This window comes from Rhinolophus sinicus, chromosome 2 (genome assembly GCF_057876585.1).
Source record: "Rhinolophus sinicus isolate RSI-liver-muscle chromosome 2, RSI-T2T, whole genome shotgun sequence".
NCBI classification, from domain to species: domain Eukaryota; kingdom Metazoa; phylum Chordata; class Mammalia; order Chiroptera; family Rhinolophidae; genus Rhinolophus; species Rhinolophus sinicus.
In genome coordinates this window covers 181,708,832-181,730,838 of record NC_142502.1, presented here as the reverse complement: position 1 = coordinate 181,730,838, position 22,007 = coordinate 181,708,832, and the positions used below count along the sequence as shown (strand labels likewise).

The 22,007-nt window shown below is 42.8% G+C and overlaps 1 protein-coding gene across 2 annotated transcripts in view; it reads right to left on the bottom strand.

Annotated features, from left to right (window-relative positions):
- NBAS (NBAS subunit of NRZ tethering complex) overlaps positions 1-22,007 on the bottom strand; it is a 274,620-nt gene that overhangs the window by 43,439 nt on the left and 209,174 nt on the right. For both annotated transcript variants that reach the window (XM_074331709.2, XM_019751941.3), the window contains one exon: positions 3,375-3,593. In XM_074331709.2, the coding sequence (XP_074187810.2) occupies positions 3,375-3,593 (219 nt within the window). The remainder of the gene's footprint in view (positions 1-3,374; positions 3,594-22,007) is intronic.

Genomic DNA, 22,007 nt, shown 5'->3' with positions numbered 1-22,007 from the left:
CGTGCAGTGGTTGTCAAGAGCCTGGCTTTGCCAATTCTTAGTGGGCCTTTGTGACCTCCGATTTCAGTATCTGTAAAGCGAGGATGACAATAACAGGGTCCAGTGAATAGAGGGGTTGTGACCATTAAGTGAGATAACACAACATCAGGCACAAGATAATGCTCATCAAGTGCCATTTTTTATTATGATTGTGCTACAACCACATAACAGCTATAATGTATTGAGCCTCTCCATGAACCCACGGATGGAGCGTATGTTATTTAATGTAATGCTTATAATAATCCCTCAAGGAGCTTTAATTAGTCCATTTTATCAACACGGCGACTGAAGACCCAAGACGGTAGCATGCCCGAAGTCACACGGCCAGCCACTGAGGGAGTCGGGAGCAGAATCTGAAAGTCTGCCCTCCACAGTCCCAGGTCACAATGCCTGTCCCTCATCGATAAGACCTGTAAAAACCAACATTTAAGAAACGGGACACAAACGTGCTTTCAGCATAGCCAGTATGGCCGCTTCGTGCTCGCCACGCTGTCCAGGTTATTCAGCCTCACACGTGCTCCTGAACACACTGTTTCATCTTGCAAAACAACCACGTGACCTTAATTTCCTCTTTCAAGACAACGATGTGATACTTGATGATATGGAAGAATTACTGTTAGTGATGTTTTTATTGTGTTACTGGTGTAGTGGTTGTGTTTAAGTGTGTCTTTCAGAAGTAGACATGGAAGCATTTATGGATAAAATGAAACGATGACCGGGATTGTCTTTAAAATAATCCACAAGAGCAGGGTGATGGCAGGTAGGGGTATGCATGAAATAAGATGGGTCACATTCTGTCAATCGTCGAAGCTGGGAGCTGGGCACGTGAGATTTAGTTTTACTATTTTCCCCACTGTGAAACTTTCTATTAAAATTAAAAATGCCTATGAGTTAGGCAGGGCAATGGCTAGTACCCTCCCTGAGACAGGAGGGGACCGAGTCTCCATCGGATGAAGGCCTTTCATTTAGACAGTCCTATCCTTGAGTTCTAAGCTGCTCTTTTGCCAGGTATATAGTTAGAGGTTAAAAATCAAGGCCTACACGTAAAAGGGACAAATGTATGACATTCAAAGTTTCTTTCCAGCATTTTCTATGAAAGGTGGCTTAACAAAATCAAAGAATGTCCAATTTAGGAACCAGAAGAGTCTCCTATTGCGGACCATGTGGGGTCTGACTGAACAGCATTGCAAGTAGCCATTTGGTCCCTTTAAACCAACAAACGCTGTTTTTGTTAATAACCTTCCTGGACTCAACGCACTATTCTACTCACTGAAAGACAATACTTGTTCCAAGGACGGTAATGACACTTCCCCAGATTTGAATATAGTACATTCAATTAAAAAAAATAAATATTTTAATTTTTTTTTACGTAATGAAACAATTTTACACTAATAAGTATAAATCACTTTTACTTGAAGAGTCCAAGTTTACCCCAGTTGTTGTAATTATGGATTATAGCATTGTAAATGTCAGCAGGATAAAATCAAGATTGGTACAACCGATTTGTTCCCTGCCAAGCCTTCTCTAGTGCCCATGCCATTATTTAATGTTATCCATTAGACAGACTAAAAGACACTGAAAAATAGAAAATGAAATAAAAGCTGCTATCAGACTTCTGAATTCTTCCCATTAGCTCTTCCATGAGGGGTTTGCATTTATTGTCTCACACAAATTCTGACGTCTTTCATTTGTTCATTATCTGAACTCCTGTCCACTGACTGGTCTTTCTAGTCAGGAATATTTTTTACAAGCTAAGAATACAGTTCAATAAACATGTAAGGTCTACCGTGTTTCCCTGAAAATAAGACCAGGTCTTATATTAACTTTTGCTCTAAAAGATGCACTAGGGCTTATGGTCAGGGGATGTCATCCTGAAAAATCATGCTAGGGCTTAGGTCTTATTTTCGGGTAACACAGTAAGATACAAGACCTCTTACGAGTTAGTGGCCACTCACGAGTTCTCTGACCATAGAATTAAAGGGGTAAATGGAATATTATTTATATATCTAAACATTGTTTTCACCTATATGAAACCACATAGTTACTGATTTATCAACTTTTCAGTTACGGGAAAGACTGTAAAACTCCCACGACTGTGTTCTGTGTGACAATACAGAACAAAAGCTCTAACGACCGTAGGTTTCCTCGCAGTCCTAACAGCCTAGTACTTTGAGGTTCTCGTCACGGGCAGGGTCTCCTAAATCTCATGAGAGTGGCTTCTGAGACACCACGAGGGTCTCAACTAGAAACCTGCTAGGAACAGTTCTACAAGCAAAACAATTTATACCAGTAATAAAGTTATACTGGAAACATGCAACATAAAAACAGGATGAGTACACACAATTAGAAAAAAACTACTTGCCTGACCACTGTGCTGTATACCTGAAACTGAATAATAGTGTATGTCAACTATGATTTTACACATTTATGTGTGTGTGTGTGTGTGTGTGTGTGTGTGTGTGTGTGTATAGTCACGGGATGTGGAGTACAGCGTAGGGAATAGAGTCAATGGAATTGTAATAGATACGTACGATGTCAGAGAGGCAATAGATTTTTTTTTTTTTTTTTTTTGATGTTGCAGAGTCTTTTATTAAAACCAGGTAAGTCACTCCATTGTCCAAGGAGGCTCACTTCTGTTCCAGACACCCGATGCCTCCCTGGGGCTGGCTGTGGCTGTCCCACCCTACCCAGACCTCCTGCTCATTGCAAAGGCACATTCTGCTATCCCCAAGGAGCAGGGTGATGGATCAGAGAATGATTGTGGCTGGGGCTTAGTTTACAGCTAGGATTTGGGGTTAAATGTGAAGGGTCAGTTTGGAGGTTGGAAGGAATTGGGTTGGGATTTAGGTGAGAGGAGAATTATCACTTTGCGAGGGGTGAAATTCTAACTATTACATTGTTTTGTACACCTGAAACTTATAAAACAAACAAACAAACTACTGAAACAGGCATGGGTGGTTATTTCTGATTTTTTTCTGAAAATTAGGGGGTGAAAATCTATCGTTACTCAGTTAGGGAGCATAACACCTACCAGCTAAGTGGAGCTGGCAAACCACTGTCTCTACCATTTCTCAGCTTTCACAAGCGCTCCCATCTCCTCACCTCTTCCTCCCAGGTTATCAATGGTGTGAAGTGGCCTAAAATCCTTTTTAAAGAAATGAAAACCCAACTGACAGCAAGTGGTAATGAGCAACTTAAAGGCTTGAGGACCACTTTCAATCTGCAGCACTGAAAACCCTAGTGAAACTACTGGCATAACTTTAAAGGGCAAATGAGAGAACACACTGAACCTATCCGAGTGGCTGAACTTAGAAGAGCAGTTTTCCTTCCATTACCTGCTCACTGTTCCTCAGAGACACGACGAAGCTGTGGTTGAGGGTTTCCAGGTGAGCAAGCGACTTCTGCAGGTGAGTCAAGGCGTCTGCGTAGGTCACTTTGGAATCACTGGCTTCTTGAGCGTCTTCTTCTGAACTTCTTTTCCTTGGCTTCTCAATAAAATGTTCGACTGTCTTAATAGCCTTTCTAGTCATCTCTTTCCGCGCTTCCACAGACAGCTTTAACAACAACAGAATACTGAACAGTGAGACAACCCGGCCCTGCATCGTTATATACGGCCTATTTAGTAAGGTGTCAGTGACACAGAGAGAACAAAGTGCAATTTTAACATACCGTGTTTCCCCGAAAATAAGACCTAGCCGGACAATCAGCTCTAATGCATCTTTTGGAGCAAAAATTAATATAAGACCCGGTCTTATTCTGGGGGAAACTCGGTATACAACTTTAATCAATTAGTAGGACTTTTGTTATATTAGTTTTTCTTCTGTGAAGAAAACAAAAACAGTGAGGTACCTGTTGCACTAGTAAATTAATGAATAGAGATTTTTAAAAATGCTAATCCCCAACAGCAGGCTGTTATGATAAAACTAGTATTCAAACAGATTACTGGTTATAGTGCAAAAATGAGGAGTCACTTCTACAACCAACATTCCCAGGTCTGATCATTTATTATAAGAAAAGAATTTGAAAAAACTAAAATAGTGTAGGTGTGAAGATTTTAACTGGAATAAGACTATAAAACTTCAAAAGCAATCTAATCGCCTGATATTAAGAGAAATGATAAGTAGCTTATGATAAATTACTAGCTAAAATATTATGCAGTCATTAAAATTGGCATTATAGAAACAGTGTAACCACTTGGAAAGTGTTTACCATAAAATCTTAAATTTTAGGAATCAGAAATCATAAAACTGTCCCTATCTTGCTTGCTTACGTTAAAATCTGAACTATATCTGTGCATATGGCTGAAGACAAAAGTACACACACACACACAAACACAAAAACATTAGTGATTCAGATTATGAGCAATTTTGTTCGCAACTTTCCAAATATTCTATAATAACGTATTCAATCATTTACTCACCAAGTATTTATTGACCTCTGATATGTGACAGTCACTTTGTTAGGTATGCAGATGTTATATTTTTGTAACAATATTACAAATATTAAGCTCACTTAGCCTCAAGAATACAAAATTAAGCCTAAATTTAACTCATTTTAATGGAAGTACCACACACCTCTAAGCCTTACTGGGCCTTTCTAATGTCCTTTGATTTGTGCTGCTTTGGATCCTGGATTTCAGCCTATGTCAACCACTGGGTAGCACATTTTTACTACAGCCTTAAGAGGACTTTCTGTTGATTTATTTTAAAAAATAACAACAGGTAAAGAGTACTAAGACAAAATTTTATGTCTCCTATTAAATTTCTTTAAATTTTCTTAAAATTGGTCACTGTGAGTCTGATTATTCTGAAAAGTAGGCAAAGGCATAAATACATGGCACCACTGGGAGGGGGACCTCCCCCAACCCTCCATTTCCCCTCAGTTCCCGTGAAGTCACTCTACATAGAATTAATGTTTTATAACTTAGATGGCTGACATTTTCTTAATCCCACAGAGATATTGGCCAAAGCTATCTCAGGCAAAGTACTATTTCCACTGAATTGTAACTAAGTGTTTGCTGAATTGTAACTAAGCGGAAGCTTTTCACGGCTTCCACTGGGCCATTTCTGCTTCCTCACAGGGTCTGACACAGTGTATGACAGAGTGCACGCTGGCTGAATGCCGAACAAAAGCCAGGACAAATGAGAACATAGCACAGTACACCCCTCCTTTCTATTCACTTACATTTGTTTCCCCAAGAAATATGGGTTAGGGGAATTATTTGGATATACCAACTGGCCAAATGTTTATATTCCCTCAGCCTATGGGGGCTGCAGGGGGAATGGAAGAGTTTCAACAACAGATGGCAAGAAAGTAGGGGCAGGGCAGGCAATTCGCAAGTGCAGGAAACAGGGTCCTGGGAGAAATGGCAGGTCTCTGTGCCCTTGGTTAAGTCCAGCTGCAATCTCTGTTTCTATTGAACTTGCCATCGTCAACCTCCCCTGAAATGGCTGGTAAGTAGGAGGAACACTAAATTCAGAAAACCTACGTTTAATTTTTACTACCTGGGTGACGAGGCAAACCTGGCAATGTGCCTACTGTCTTCATCTGTAAAATGCGGGCAGTGTCACCTATTATACAATGTCATTTTAAAACTATCAGCAAAATGTCTTACTCATAGTAAATGCTCAATAAATGGAAGCTGGGGTTTAGTTTGAGCAACTGATGCAATACACAGGCCATCCTCCACCTGTTCGTTTTTTATCTTCCAAATAAATTTGTTATGCTATTCAATTCCCTTTGGGGAAAACCGTTTCTAAGCTCCCCAAATTTTTGAGCATTGTATTCAAGGGCTTTCACAAGGTCGCCAAGCTAACCCTCTGGCCTCATGTACGATGTAAGCCACACCCTAAGCTCCAGGCACACACACTTTTTATCACTGGCTGCTGTCATTCCAGATCCTACTGTCTGAATGAAATACTCTTCTCTTTCTTCTTTGCAAGGCCAATTCCTAGTCATGTTTCAGTATCAAGATATCCTGGACTCAACAGTTTCCTCAGCCTGGACAGACAGCCCATCGGCAAGTCCTCTGCTCCCACATCCAGGGCACCACCCACTCCTCACATGCACGAAGACTCTGACGCCCCAGCGTGACCGCGTCTGGGCCTCCCGGTGAAGCCCCTCCTGCCAGAGAATTTGCTGGTGGCCGTGAGTGGCGAGTGAAGCTTTTCAGAGTTAAATTTTTTGACCTCATCACTGGTGTGATCAGAAAAGATTTTTCCTTATTTCTAATTATCTTTTAAAATAATTAAATAACCTGACACTTAAAAGAATATAGAGTGTAAAACAAACGCAACCCTAAGTTAATTTTCCTGAGAGAGCAGGGACCTCTAAGATGCAGAATAGTATTATGATAAAAGATGTGAGGCTTTATGCTGACTCGGCATTTAAGCTTTTCACCTCTTTATAAATACAGGTTTATTGCTGAAAAACTATAGGGTGCGTTTAAGAAACATAAGTTTAACACTGAATTTACAGCTAGCAGACTTACTTTCTTTAACATCTTCGGTGACAGAGGGAACACGAAAGAAAAAAAATTGACAAAATGTACCAGAGTGAAAAATAGCAATTTCTTCACTAACCCTAGTAGCCACAAGGTACTTTTACTCTTAACCTTCTTTTTTGAAGCCTGCAGAATTAACATGTCATTCATACACATCATTATTATAATAATCAATCAAAGATTTTGTAAAACGCTTCCCTGGCAGTAATTTGCAACTGCTATTTTAAAAATGTAGATTTTGTAACATAAATCAAAGTGGCTAAATTGTTACACCACTCAATAAATAAGTATTGAACATCTATTTTGCAGGCCCTATGGGAAAAAAAATTAGAAACATGAACTGAGCTCAAAGAAATAACATTTAGTAGTATAGAAGATGGTGGGAAGGGGAAAAAAATTAAAGCATCATCCGTGACATCTGCCAGTCTTACGGTGTCTACCTTCAAGATAGATCCAGGCTCCACCTAATAGCCACCACCTTTACTGACACCACTTTAATTCCAAGCCCTCACCTCAACTGTATTGCAATGGTCCTAATTGTCCCTGAATGTGGCAGAGAGTGTGGCAGTCAGCAAGCACAAGTATTCTAAGGACACCACTGCATTTGCCAATCCCCTTGCAGCTCGGATGAGCCATGTCCCAGCCTGTGAAATCTGAACAGAAGTGGTACGTCATTTGGGAGCCAACGCCATCAGCCAGGCTCCCTTCTTCCCCAGCCATGGCAGTTGGGGAGGGCGCAGGTTCCAGATGGCAGCGATACAGAATGGGAGAACATCCGCAGGCCTGGACCCACAGGGACTTTGTGGTATGGAGCCCTTTGCCATCTCTTATTGGAACAGGAGCACGAGGGAACGTGACCCTTGGTTGTGTTAAACCACTGTGATTCTGGGTAATTGGTTACTCCGGCATTACCTAGTAGTAGAGTGGTATTCTACAAACAGAAGTCTAATCTTGTCACTCTGCTCAACTCTACTGAATGGCTTCCCAGTTCACTAAGAATAAAACCCAGTCTCCAATGCCGTCAGGCCCTACGAGCCCCGCTGCTCACCTCGCCGACCCCTCTCACCTGCGCCCGCCCTTCTCCACACCTCACTCCCAGCGCAGCGGCCTCGTCGCAGACCCTCTGCCGGGAGTGCTCTCCCCTAGGCAGACCCTCTGCCTGCAGTGCTCTCCCCCAGGCAGACCCTCTGCCTGCAGTGCTCTCCCCCAGGCAGACCCTCTGCCTGCAGTGCTCTCCCCCAGGCAGACCCTCTGCCTGCAGTGCTCTCCCCCAGGCAGACCCTCTGCCTGCAGTGCTCTCCCCCAGGCAGACCCTCTGCCGGGAGTGCTCTCCCCCAGGCAGACCCTCTGCCTGCAGTGCTCTCCCCCAGGCAGACCCTCTGCCTGCAGTGCTCTCCCCCAGGCAGACCCTCTGCCTGCAGTGCTCTCCCCCAGGCAGACCCTCTGCCGGGAGTGCTCTCCCCCAGGCAGACCCTCTGCCTGCAGTGCTCTCCCCCAGGCAGACCCTCTGCCTGCAGTGCTCTCCCCCAGGCAGACCCTCTGCCTGCAGTGCTCTCCCCCAGGCAGACCCTCTGCCTGCAGTGCTCTCCCCCAGGCAGACCCTCTGCCTGCAGTGCTCTCCCCCAGGCAGACCCTCTGCCGGGAGTGCTCTCCCCCAGGCAGACCCTCTGCCTGCAGTGCTCTCCCCCAGGCAGACCCTCTGCCTGCAGCTCGCTCCTGCGCTTCGCTCAGCCTCCTTCTCCTGAGCCTGCGTTCGTTTTTCTTCAGAACTGACATGCTGTGTTTCTACTTGCTTTACTGTCTGTCACTGTTAGATTCCCAGAACCCAGAATGATGGGTCACACATTAATACATGCTCAATTTGTTGAATGTATAGTGCAACGAATGACAACATTTTAAAAAGGCAGAATGGCAAACGCAGAGCTGCAGAAGTGGGAACGCTTCTGGTGTATTATACCCACCAGTGAGCACTTCAGTTTAAGTAGAGCGGGGGTAGTAAAGGGCCAGACAGAAAATACATTAAGCTTTGCAGGCCACAGGTGGTCTCTGTTACATATTCTTCTGCTTGGTTGGTTGGTTAGATGGTCAGTTTTTATAATCCTTTAAAAAGATGTAAACATCAGTCTGAGCTGAGGGCAGTGGGCTGAATTTGACCTGCAGGCCATAGTTTACTGACCCCCCGCCCCATCTGTAATATTAAAAGGCTATAGCTGGAAAGATGAACTGAGAATAAACTCTGAGTGGCCTTGAGTGTCAGGCTGGCTATGGAATCTGAACTGCAGGAATGCAGAAGGCACGGGAGGCAACCTGTACGCTGAGGACGCTTACATGGAAATGTTCTCCTCAGTTCCCCTTTACAAACGTATTGCAGGAGAACCTTATTCCAAAGAAAAATGTGGAACTACAGGTGTCTGAGAAAACAATGCCATCCTTTCTCAGGCCGCTCGGGGCCTGTCCTTCCAGGCTGAGCCCAGCGCTCAGCCCTGTGAAGCATTCCTGGCATTACCTCCCCAGGTCAGAAACCACTCCTGCGTGTCCCTGAAGCATGCAGTGCTTTTCGGCAACACCCAATGCACAGTGCATTAGAATGGTCTGGTTAGTTGTACATCTCCCTGACCAAACAATGGGATCCTTCAGGGTAGAAACTGCGTTTTAAATCTCTGTGTCCCCAGCACCTAATACAATGTCTAGCATATTGCAGACAAAGAGAAAACAGCTGCTAAATTACTGAACGGTTTAGATCAACATACGGGGGGAAAAAGAACCTTGAAAAGTGCATTGAAATTGACATGTCCCCAGAAACCTGTGGCCCAGTATGCACTAAACCAGCGCCTCTGTAGTACTTTTGCTATCAGAGGACCTTACGAGTCTAAAATTGCAAAAGGACGTTTGAAAAGACTTGAAACAAAAACAAATTGGGACCAGATGTACGCCATCAGGACAACGCCAGTCCGTGGTCATCAGAAGTCTCGCAGGAAGGGGCACAAGGACATGACACTAGTGGTGACTTTCACTTGACTCGTTCAATATACATCCACTGAGTGTACGCTGCACATTTGCCATAGGCTGGGTGCTGGCGACACACACAAAATTAGATGAAGTCCCCACCCCTGGATGTGTCAAAGTCTGGTTGGAAACAGAGAAAGAAAAGACATTACACAGAAGCACAATCATTACAAAACCACAACAGGGCAAGTAGGAGATGCTACGGAGCGTTTTGGAAGGAGCACTTGTGCCGACAGGAAGCGCGGGGCTGGGAGGGCAGGAGAGGCTTGCTAAAGGAGGTACTGCTCAGCGTCCTCGGGGGTAAGTGGGCAGGAAGACAGGAAAAGAAGAATTCCAAGAAGTCAGAAGGTCACAGGAGCAAGTGGGGAACCTGGGAGGGAGTCAGCTTGTCTCGGACACAGAGTACAAGTGAAGGCTTGTCAGAGAACGAGGAAGAATCACGCAGTGGTGACAACATGAGGCCTATATGTCAGGCTGACAGGACGGTCCTTCATCATCTGTCTTCAAGCCTGGGGAGGGATGAAAGACAGGAGCTTAAGCAGAGGAGGGATGCAATTAGCATTGCCATTTTCAGGTAATGGAGCACTTTAAGGCTGATACATCTTGCTAAGCAGATACTTTTTTTTTTTCTTTTTAAAATGAGCAGAGCCAGACTTAGACGATAAGGCTGATATTTAGCAAACAGCAGGTGACTTAAAACGCGGTTGCTACCTACAGTCAGGTGGAAAAATCAGGGTTTGCATACCCTTTACATTGCTAACAGCAGCTAAATAAAACAATGGGAAAATCAAGAGCACAATTATTGTATTCACATGGTTTTTAACATCCGAGTTAATTTGAGGGACTGAAAAAAAATTCTTTGAGTAATAAAGGATAGACAGCTATCCACTCGTTTTTCTTTCCACGTAAAACCTCACCCTACTTTTCTTTCATTTTTGCCTCCTTCAAGCACTAACACTTCAACCTTTACCATACGCTAGGCCTGGTCTTGGCACAAGGATACAAATGTAAATTAAGACACAGTGTCTACCTTTGAAGAATATACATGCTACCATGTTTCCCAAAAATAAGACCTAGCCAGACAATCAGCTCTAATGCGTCTTTTGGAACAAAAATTAATATAAGACCCGGTCTTATTTTACTATCAGACCGGGTCTTACATTAATATAATATAATACAATATAATATAATAAAAGTAAATGCCAGGTCTTACATTAATTTTTGCTCCAAAAGACACATTAGAGCTGATTCTCCATCTAGGTCTTATTTTTGGGGAAACAGGGTAGTGGCAAAGCCAAACACAAAAATAAATATTCATAAAATGTGACAGAAGTGTAAATTAAGTATGTGGGTGCACTTAGAAAACAATGTATCTTAGAAAGGCAAGTGTTTACAAAGGGGGAACGCAGGAAGCCACACTTGACAGATGAGCAACTCCTGTGGGAAGCAGTGGGTGGGACGGGTTTCAGGCCAAGAGGAACAGCAGGAGGCCTTAAAGCCTTTTTTAAAAGAGGACGTTGTGGCTGAGACACCCAACCTTCTATTGTGTTACACCCAGGGACGGAATATTCTCCCACCAAACACAGAAGCGCACACCTCAAGAGTCTCAGGGGAGTGGAGGAGTTGGGTGCAGAGCAGCAGCTAACAGTATATTTGGGGAAATCGAGGAAGAACTGTTTGTAAAAGAGATCGAGATGTCCCAGCAGTTTGATGCCCCACAGCCCCTCCTCAGTCTCACTGCCAAGAAACGTTAGACACTCCTGTTCCTCTGCTCTTACTTCCACGCCAGACCTGCAAAGTCACTGTTCTGGGGGTAACGAAAAGCCTCGGTGTGTGTTCAGGCAAGGGACTGTCCTGCAGGAGGCGAGATGCACATGCTGGGAAACTGACACATCCTCCTTTAGGCCAGAGGCCTTCAAACTGGGGGATGTACATCTGCCACCAGCACACACAGTCTTCTCAAAGGACACACAAGCACAGACAGTTTCAAGGGAATCAGTTTCTAAATTTTCACCTTCTATAAATACTTTTTCTTAAACTGATCTCCTAGAGAACGTGCTAGAGGCCGGGGTGTCCAATCTCAACAAACCTTTGGCAATGGGCCCACCTCCACTTACACAAGACAGGCCTGAGTTCTTCCTGTACTGGACTTCGCTACCTCATCCTGCATTTAACAAAGCTCCAGAATACCAAACAAAGGAATAAGTTAAAATACCGGGGACTCCACTGTCTGGGTAACACATTTCTTTATGCATGTCACACAGTTTCCAATTCTTTACTTTCAATAAAATTTATGAAGAATCTAAGTGAGTGGTCAGATGATAAACCATTGAAAATAATTTTTAACAATAGAGCACTGTGTGATTTGGGGCTGAGAACTTGGAGAGCATTCAAAGAATTGAGTGGCACTGCTCTGACAAATCCCTTCCCCATCCACTTATGTGAACAAGGTTTTTAAATATTCATATCCATAAAAATGTAAAATGGAAAGAACTGATGTCGAATGCAATCTCAATCTAGCAATAAGTGATAGTTGTGCAAGGGCACATAAATTAAGAACAGTGTTTAAAGCCCTGCCATCTCATTATGATGTCCATTTTAAACACAAGTTTATTTTTATAAATATGTACTTATCAAAAACTGTATCTATGTTGTTCTGATCTAATGTATACTGCAGTAATTGAAATAGTAACTCAATACAGAGTAATTTAAAAAGAAAATCTTAGAGCCCTATGGTCACAAGAAAAACTTTAAATGTTAATTTCTATTTAGATAATTATTTTTGATGCAGAGAAACAAGACTTTAAAGCATAAAAATATGGCATTATGATGAAATTACATGAAAACAAACTGCAAAAACTTTGCAACAAACGACTCTGTCCAAACTCCTTCACTAAGAAACTTGCCCAAATTCTAGGGCGACCTCAGTAGCCAGAGTCCACTCATGTCTCTAGGATGACCACAGTGCCTCTTAGAAAGCCTGAGAAAGCTTAGTGCTGCTGGCAGAATTTACTGTTTGTTCCAGCCAACACCTGGTGACAGGCCCATAGGCCCCTGTACTTCCCTTGAACAGTCACTTTAGAAAGCTTGCAATTATAAATCCAGGCTCTGCGCCTTTGAGATGGAAATCTTCTGCCACCCACAACTGTCTCCTCAAGGACTTTGAAGCCATTTCTTTGAAATGCAAGCGCCTTGCTCCAAGTTGCACAGCTTCTATCATCAAGATATAAGAAGTTAGTTTGTCTTCCACATACGCATAAGTGTCAATTAGCAAACCCAGATGGCCCAGTCACAGGGACCTCATCCCCCTTTGATGTCCTTCAGGGTCCACACCCCAGCATTTAAAAAGTTGCCTGCCTTTTTCTTTGGCCAAGTCAGACTCAGTTTACATGGACTCTCTTTCCAGCTGCAGGAGTTATCACTAAATAAAATGTTTCTACCACCTTTAACCAGAGTCTGGCTTTATTTCTCTTGACAGAAGAAACAAAGTAGAAATGGTTTGAGAAAAAGAAAAGATACAACCTTTCCAACTGCAGATGTGAATGTTCTGAAGGGACAGTGGTAGATATCATATCACTATGTTAATGGAGATTGTCCTGAATACAAATCAACTTACACAACAATTTTTAATTTGAAGGCCGATTATTTAAAATACTGGAAATGACGTCATCCTTTGTGACAGTTTAAAATTATGATAAAATTTATTAGCTATCAAGTGCTATGGTCTGAATGTTTGTATTTCACACCCCCTACCCCAAATTCATATGTTAAAACCCTAACCCCCGAAGGTGACTGCATTAGTAGGTGGGCCTTTGGGAGGTGCTGACATCCTGAGTGTGGAGCCCTCACTATGAGATTAGTGCCTAAGAAAGGAGCCTCAGAGAGCAAAAGGCACGAACCAGGAACCACAGAAAGGGCTCTCCCCAGAACTGACCGTGCCGGCTCCTTTATCTTGGACTTGCAGCCTCCAGAACTACGAGCAATAAATGTCTGTCCTTTATAAATGTCTTGTCTATAAACTACTCATTCTGGGGTGTTTCTTCATCGCAGCCCAAACAAACTAAGGCCATCGAGCGTGTGAGAGGATAACCAGGCTTTTTAAATTCTCTTAGGCACATGAGTGAAAAAGTTTCATGTCCACTGCTTTGGAGCACTGTTTGCCTGAGAGTGTGATTTTTAAGACCACATGTATTGAAATCAACGGAGCGCCCTTCAAAAATGCAAATGCCTGTGCCGTTGCATTCACTGACCCAATCTGTGGGATTAGAGAAGGCACTGGCATCGGAGGGAAGAAACATGTATTTTGCTCAAGCTCCTCTTGGTTAATTCCAATGGCCATGGGAGTGTGACATATTATTGTAAGCTGTCGGGACTTTAAACTGCCAAGTGACTGAACCAACTAGCCAGTGGTGACATGGGGGATATGGCCGGAGGTGGCTCCTGGGGCTGAGGGCTGAGGGACAGTGAGAAGGTCACTGCAAGACTGACAGGTGGGGGTGGGCAGCTGAAAGAAGAAGGCAGTTTGGATTGAAATGATGTACGTAAAAGAACCAAAGTCACCAACGTGCTGTCTGTGCTCACGGCTCGAGTGTGTACTTCCCGTGATGTATGCAGCCAGGTACCTGTCACTTGACCCAGCAGTTTCCAAACTTTTGTGTCCGAGACCCATAGTAAGAAACAGATTGTATAGCAAAACTGAGTAATATCACAATATACGTACATACACATATGCAGATGTTAAAAGCCGACAAAAGTTTCATGAAACATTGCAACCCTTACTGCGGTGAGGTACATTCTGATTTTTCTATTTTAATCTGCAGTCTAGTGCTCTTGTTTGTTTGTTTTTAATGCCAATCACAATATTTGAATTACAGGACCCACTAGTGGGTTATAACTCAGAGTTCGTAAAACACCTGCAAATCTGCTCCAGTGATGACAAGTTTATTTGCAGACACCAACAAACACTGGGGCTACAAACAAGGTATCATTTTATCTAAGTCACAGTTAATTGACTTCCTTAAAAAAGAAATCACTTTATGTTTTACCAATAGCTTAACGGTTAATCCCTGGGTGTCGCATATATGCTTTATTTCTATGTCTACTTTCCCTAGTAGACTGTGAGGTCCATTACAGCAGAACCCATATCTTATTCATTTTTTATTCTTAATGCCTAGTATAGCATTTTAAGCACTGTTTTAAAATTGTAAATATAGAATATTATAAAATAGCATCTTAATTATGTTACTAACTGAAAATGAAAATTTAAAAAAAATTTGCTTTCATATAGTTAATTAGATATTCAAACACAAAAACAAGAATGCAAGTTTTGACACATTCAATTACATACTGAACAAAAAATACCACCACCATAATTCTGCTCTTTTGCTTTACCTATCAGTTGTTCATACAATGCAAATGAATGACGCGGGAAGCAAAGGTCACTTTATCTTTGCCTTGTAACATAACCACGGAAATATTACTGGTCTTCAGCAAAGCATAAATGGCCCTATCATTTTTCCTACTCGCTCTCAGCAGTGACATAAGCTAATACCTTCCTAAATTGTCCGTCCAACAGCTTCAAAGTCGCCTTTATCTTAATAGAGAGGGACATAAGCAGCGTTAGAAATGAACGTTACTGCAGTCAGTCGTCGTGGTGCATATACGGGTTTTACCAAAGTCTGAAAGCATCCAGTTCCATTTTCCATTTAAAAATCTCCGCGGCTCCTATCCATACATATGCTGCACCACACAAATTGTTAGTTTTACAGTCATTTTAGGTAGAGCCACTGAATTTATATCAAAACCAAGTGTGAACATGAAAACCCAGACCTTATGCCAACACTTAAAACTACTTAGGATCATTAAAAACCAAACCACACTGTTAGTAGATTTTTGAAACTGAGCTGAAAAGAATTCAAATGTCAATTTTTGACCTTAAAGGTAATAAAACAGGAAGAGGGATAAAGAAAAGCAGAAGGAGAACCAGCCAATACTGACCAATATTGAGTACCTCCTTGCTCCAAGGTCTTTACATGCACTGTTTTATTTAATCCTCACAATAGTTATTCACGGTATGTGTTCCAGATATTGTGGTACCTTCCTTATCTCCACTCAATGCCGAACCTACTAGGAGCTGGCCACACAGTATGTGTGGACTGAGTCAGTGCCGCTCTGGATTTAATCCCGACAGAGCTGGACCACTCGGGGTGATCTCATCCCTCACCACAGTGAGTAATCCGAGCCACAACTAATCACGACCTGGCATACGAGGGGCCACAGGGATTGGTTCGGGGTGGCCTAATCAGCATGAAGCTTAGAATTTCTGTTTGGTGTTTGTGGGGAGCTCTCTCCCTCTATCTGGCTGGATGTGAACTGGAAGCAATAGAGCCCTAGTTATTGCCACTCATTGTACTGAAGCAAAGAACCGTATGCTGAAGCTAACGCCAGAGACCGCAGAGGAGAGAGATGGCAAGAAACTGGCTCCTTGATGACACCCACTGACAAATCAGCCAGCCCTACGGTCAGCCCCACCTGTGGACCTTTGAGTTACACGAGCCAGTACATTTTCTGGTCCATTAGTCCAATATAGTGGGATTTTTACTTGTGTCTAAAAACATTCTAAAATTAATCTAAATTTATAGAGTAGTGATTATTGTTCCCCCTTGTGCAGAGGAGAAACTCAGAAGAGAATTTTTCCAAGGTCAAGCTGGGTGGGAACGTAGGGAGGTCTGACTACAGATTTGTCTCCTCCATCAACACGCTACCATGAAAGGACTTTACAATGTGTCTGAGATCTATCGAGATCCAGTTCAACTCCATGTGTTGAGAGACCACAATATTAACACACGGAATTTGCCATTTTCCTGGGTCTGTGGGGATTTAAAAATGGTTTTGCTCTGTTCTCTTCGTGATAATGGTTAACATTTGCTGATCACTGGCATCAATCCCTCAGTCTTTAATACACACAGATGGCATGAAAAAAATCCCTCATCAGACAAGGTGTACTGGACAAAAAACTGATTATACTATAATTAAGGAACTTTGTCAGGTGATTCAGTGAAATAAAGGTAAAACAGTGTACGGAATTTCCTCAAAGGATGTTTCTAAAAATGCATTATGAAAACAAACACAGACGGCACCCATGCCTGTACCAACGTAACCGTCACAAACCTAGTGAGCTTGGTGTCGATTCCTCAGCTGGGCCCATCATCCCCTCCCACGAGACGCCGCAATGGCCTTCACATTGGAGTCTCCTGTCTCCGGGCTGGTGCCTTCTGTTTCCTTCTCTAACCATCACCAAAGTGATCGTTCTAAAGTGAAAATCTGACAATGTCACTACCTGGCTTAAAACTTACGTCTACTTGATCCACGCCCAGGATAAAGTCTAAACCCTTCGGCCAGGTCTCTGAGAGCTTTCATTGCCAGGCCCCTCCCTCCCTCTCCCTGGAATGCTCCTCCCCTTCTCATCTTTCCATGTAGCACTCACGACAAACACCCTCGTCTTATTCAGCCTCAGCTCCAGCAGCTCTTCCAGTACGGAGCCTGTCCTGGCTACATGCCTGAGCCCGTCAACTCAGCTATTAACCGTTTCTACCTTCCTTCCTCCACACCACAAGGCATCGACCACGTCAATTCTGAATCCGTCTTTAATTGATTTGCTGACCAGCTTCATCTACGAAGAGTTCCCATTGGCTCTGCCAAACGATTGGCATCCTGACATGGCCTCCATTAGACAGGAATCTGCCTACGGGTACCAATCCTTGAAAAAGCAGTAGGCTCTAGCTGAGAGGAGAGGGCATGGCTTTTCATTACAAATTCCTTTGCTTCACAGCTAGAGAAAGTATTTATAAAATAGCAATTAGGAGATAAATCTGTTTATAAGTTTAAAAGGCTATTCATTGAGAGGAGGGAGTTTGCAAAATGAACAAAGAATGGAGGAGTAAAGAGAGTCCATGTCACTGACGATTTACAGCTGAACAATAAACAGCTCAGAACTGTGAAATGAGAGAGAGAGACTCAGTCGGGAGGTTCTTTTCATACCCCTTTTCCCCTCTGCTTTTTTCATGTTAAAATATGCTTTGGTATTTGCTGCCCACTATTCCGAGATTGCTTCTTTATTCGCCTGTATATCGTGGCCCCCGCGATGTCCAGCCCTTGTGCACTTGGAGCCACATACTCATACGTCCCAGGAAGGAGCGTGTACACCTCGAAGCGGCCCGCGGGGGCTGCAGACACACGTCCGTTCGCCAGACGCCTCATTGGGAGCAGCAGCACGACTGGCACTTACGAGTGGACTGTGCACATGGTCGTTTGGCCAATTTCCAGTCTCTCTTACTAAATTATCACCTTAGACTATCTGAAATGATTTTCCAAGCACAAACAGAGAATGAGTTTTCAGCTTGCCAATCAGGCCAGTAATCACGGTCACCCCAGAGGGGCTCCCGCAGCCAACTTTTTCAGGAAGGGAGTGAGAGCAAACAGGATTTTGGAGCAGGCCTATATGTGAATCCTGACTTTGTCACTTCTTTCTCATAAGACACTAGAGCAGTTACTCAACTTCCTTGAGCCTTAATTTTCTTTTCTGTTAAAATGGTGATAAAAGTATTTACTTCACAGGACTGGGAGAACAATTACAGGGTAACATTACAATAAATATTCTCTGCTTTCTCTTCAAGCAGCTCTTCGGAAGGCTGAATTTGAAGTAAATGGAGGAAACTGGTTAAATTACACCAGTATTCAGGTGCAGCCTGGATGACTATGACAGACTTTCAGAAGGAAACATTAGTTCCCCTTATTTTTACAGGGTGACACTCACAGACATTGAAGGGTCAATTCTTTGACTTCTACAGGTCACAATATTCAGAGTAAATACTACGAGGTCAGAAAATTAAGTTCGCGAACTCATCCTAGAAAAAGTGCGACGTACCTCATTGCTGAATATCCCTACGGTCACCTTCGAAGTACTCCCCTTGGGAAGCTATGCACCAATGCCAGCACCTAGTTCACCCTTCAAAGCAATTTTGGAACTCTTTTTCTGGGATGGCCATCAGAGCTGTCGTCGTATTACCCTTGATGTCCTGAATGTCATCAAAATGTCTTCCTTTCAACATTTCCTTTATCTTCGGGTAAAGAAAGAAGTCACTGGGGGCTAGATCAGGTGAGTAGGGAGGGTGTTCCAATACAGTTATTTGTTTCCTGGCTAAAATTCCTTCACAGACAGTGCCGTGGGAGCTGATACATTGTCGTGATGCAACAGCCATGAATTGTTGGTGAAAAGTTCAGGCTGTCTAACTTTTTCATGCAGCCTTTTCAGCACTTCCAAATAGTAAAAGTGGTGAACTGTTTGTCCAGTCGGTACAAATTCATAATGAATAATCCCTCTGATATCAATAAAGGTTAGCAACATCGTTGCAACAAGTTTGCAAACTTAATTGTCCGACCTCTTCTATCCACCATCCTCTGAGAAAGCAGCCAGAAGGAGCCCATTAAAATAGCTTATCTGCTTGGCAACAAACCTCTTCAGAACCTGAGCACGGCTCATGGCTCAGGGGCTGTGCAGCCAGAGGCAGCCATACAGAGGCTGGACAATGACCTGTCCCACTCTCTGCCCTCTGAGGCTGCCCTACACGGGACAGTGATACACAACCAAAAGGGGTCCTCTCTGAGGAAATTTTAACACAAGTAAGTGTGAGTGGAAAGGTGGGGGAGCCACAGTGAGAGGTTCACACATTCATGTCACAATTTGTCAGTTGTCTGGGAAGCCTTGCTCGCTGAGATAGATATATATATATCTCCAACTGGTCTTTGACAAAAGAACAAAGGAAATACAATGGAGCAAAGACAGTCTTTTCAACAAATGGTGCTGGAACAACTGGACATCCACATGCAAAAAAAAAACAAACAAAAAAAACGCATCTAGACAGATTTTACACCTTCACAAAATTTAACTTGAAATGGACCAAAGACCTAAATGTAAAACACAAAACTATAAAAGTCCTAGATTACATAAGAGAAAAATCTAGATGACCTTAGATATGTCTGTGAGCTTTTAGATACAAAACCAAAGTCACAACCTATGAAAGAAATAATTGATGGCTATACTTTATTAAAATTAAAAACTTTTGCTCCATGAAAGACAACGTCAAGAGAAAGAGACAAGCCACAGACTGGAAGAAGATATTTTTAAAAGACATTTCATAAAGGACTGTTACACAAAGGACAAAATATACAAAGAACTCTTAAAACAATTTAAAAAACAAGACAACCAGATTAAAAAACGAGCCAAAGACCGCAAAAGACACCTCACCAAAGAAGATATACAGATGGCAAGTAAGCATATGTAAAATGCTCCACATCACACATCCTTAGGAAAATGCAAATTAAAAAAACGAGATACCACTACACACCTAGTAACGTTATGAGAACCAAAATGTGAAACAATAATGACATGAAATGCTGGCAAAGATCTGAAGCAACAGGAACTCTCAGTCATTGCTGCTGAGAATGCAGAATGGCACACTCACCTTGAAAGACAGCTTGGTGGTTTCATTCAAAACTAAACATACTCTTACCATACAAAATAGCAACTGGACTCCTTGCTATTTACCAAAGGAATTGAAAACGTGTGTCCTCATAAAAAGCGGCACATGAATGTTTATAGCACCTCGGTTCATACTTGTCATAACTTGGAAGTGACCAAGATGTCCTTCAGTAGGTGAATGGATAAATAAATGGTGGTCCATCCAGACAATGGAATATTATTCTTCACTACAGAAATGAACCAACAAGCCATTCAAAGACATGGAGGAAACTTAAATGTATATTACTAAGTAAAAAAAAAAAGCCAATCTGAAAAGACAACATAATGTACAATCCCAACTATACATACATATAACATTCTGGAAGAGACAAAACTATGGAGCTGGTAAAAAGATCAGTGGTTGCCAGGGGTTGGGGGTAGAAGGTGAACAGGCAGAGTACAGAGGATTTTTAGGGCACTGAAAATATTCTGTATTATATTACATGATGGAAAAATGAATACATGTCATTATACAGTTGTCCACACCCATAGAATGTACAGCACCAGGAATGAACCCCTGGGGTAAACTAAGGACTGGTATAATTTAGTCAATTATCCAAAGAGCAGTCATGGCGAGGAGGAGGTGGCTCTCTTTCTTTGTTGTTACTGACAGGAGGACAGATCAAGGAGGCAGATGTGGGCAACATATAAAAATAACAAACAAATGTATCCAATAAATGAATGGGTTGCTTCCAAAAACAGTGGGCTGCTGTCTAAGGAAAAACAGGATTATCATTTGCTGAAAACCTTTAACACTGAGCAGGTAAGACTGGGATTGGAATTCTAGCTCAGCTACTAATGTGCTTCTGACCTTGAACAAATAACCTCTAACCTTCAGTTTACTCATTTCTATGTTGCAGAGCTGTTGGGATGACTTCTAGAGATAAGGTGGTGTTGAGTGGATGCCTGGTCTGTAACAGTGAACAAGAAATGGTAGCTATTGCTACCATTACTATATAGCATGGACAGTGATTTCTGTGGATGACAGAAAGTTATCTAAGGTCTTATCATTTATCGTTGGCGTGACATCATTTGGGTGCATGTGGAAGGAACCATTTTCTCCCCCTTTGGCCCCTCAGATAGAAGTTCCCCTACGGACCAAGAAGGTAACTTCTACTCTCTTCACCCTTTCAGTCCTCAGGAGAGGAGGCGCGATATCTGGTGACACTGTATCAGGGCAGAAGAAAGTGACTGTGTGTGGCTTGTCTTCTCTTTCTTTCTGAGCTGCCTGACTGGGAGGAGAGCACACTTACGCTCTGGTCCCTCCAGTGGTAAACATTCGTGGGTCAGACCCAGACTTGGATTTCACAGAGGCATATGTGTCTAATATATTCATGTGACATTTGAAAGGTGACTAGTCGGAGCTACATGTGCTGTAAGTACACACTGGATTTCAAAGAGTCTAAAAAAAGAAAAAAAGTAGCATTAATATATTTTATAGTGATTAGATGTTGAAATGACAATATTTAGGACAATTTCAGCTATTTTGCTTTACTTTTTCAAATTTGGCCACTAGAAAATTTCAAATTCCCATTGGGGTTCGCGTTATAGTTGTATTGGGCACCCACGTCTCTGGGTTCCATGAGTGGAAAGCGCACAGCAGGCAGCCCTCCTGAGAAAGCACGCACGCATGCTCTGCAGATCCGACCATGTGCTTGGCAAAGCAGTCTGCAGTTCTGGCACCAGGAGCAGGATGAGGAAGGCTGGTGCAGGCAATCCAGCCACACACGGCAATCCAGCTCTAACGACAAAGCTATTTTGATTCCCATCTGTCTGATTCTTCTATCTCTTGGCTAACCCTACCTTGGGGAGATGGGATATTACTTATTGTGCTTCCCCTAGAAATGTGTACATTTCCACAGAAGTAGCACAAACAAAAGC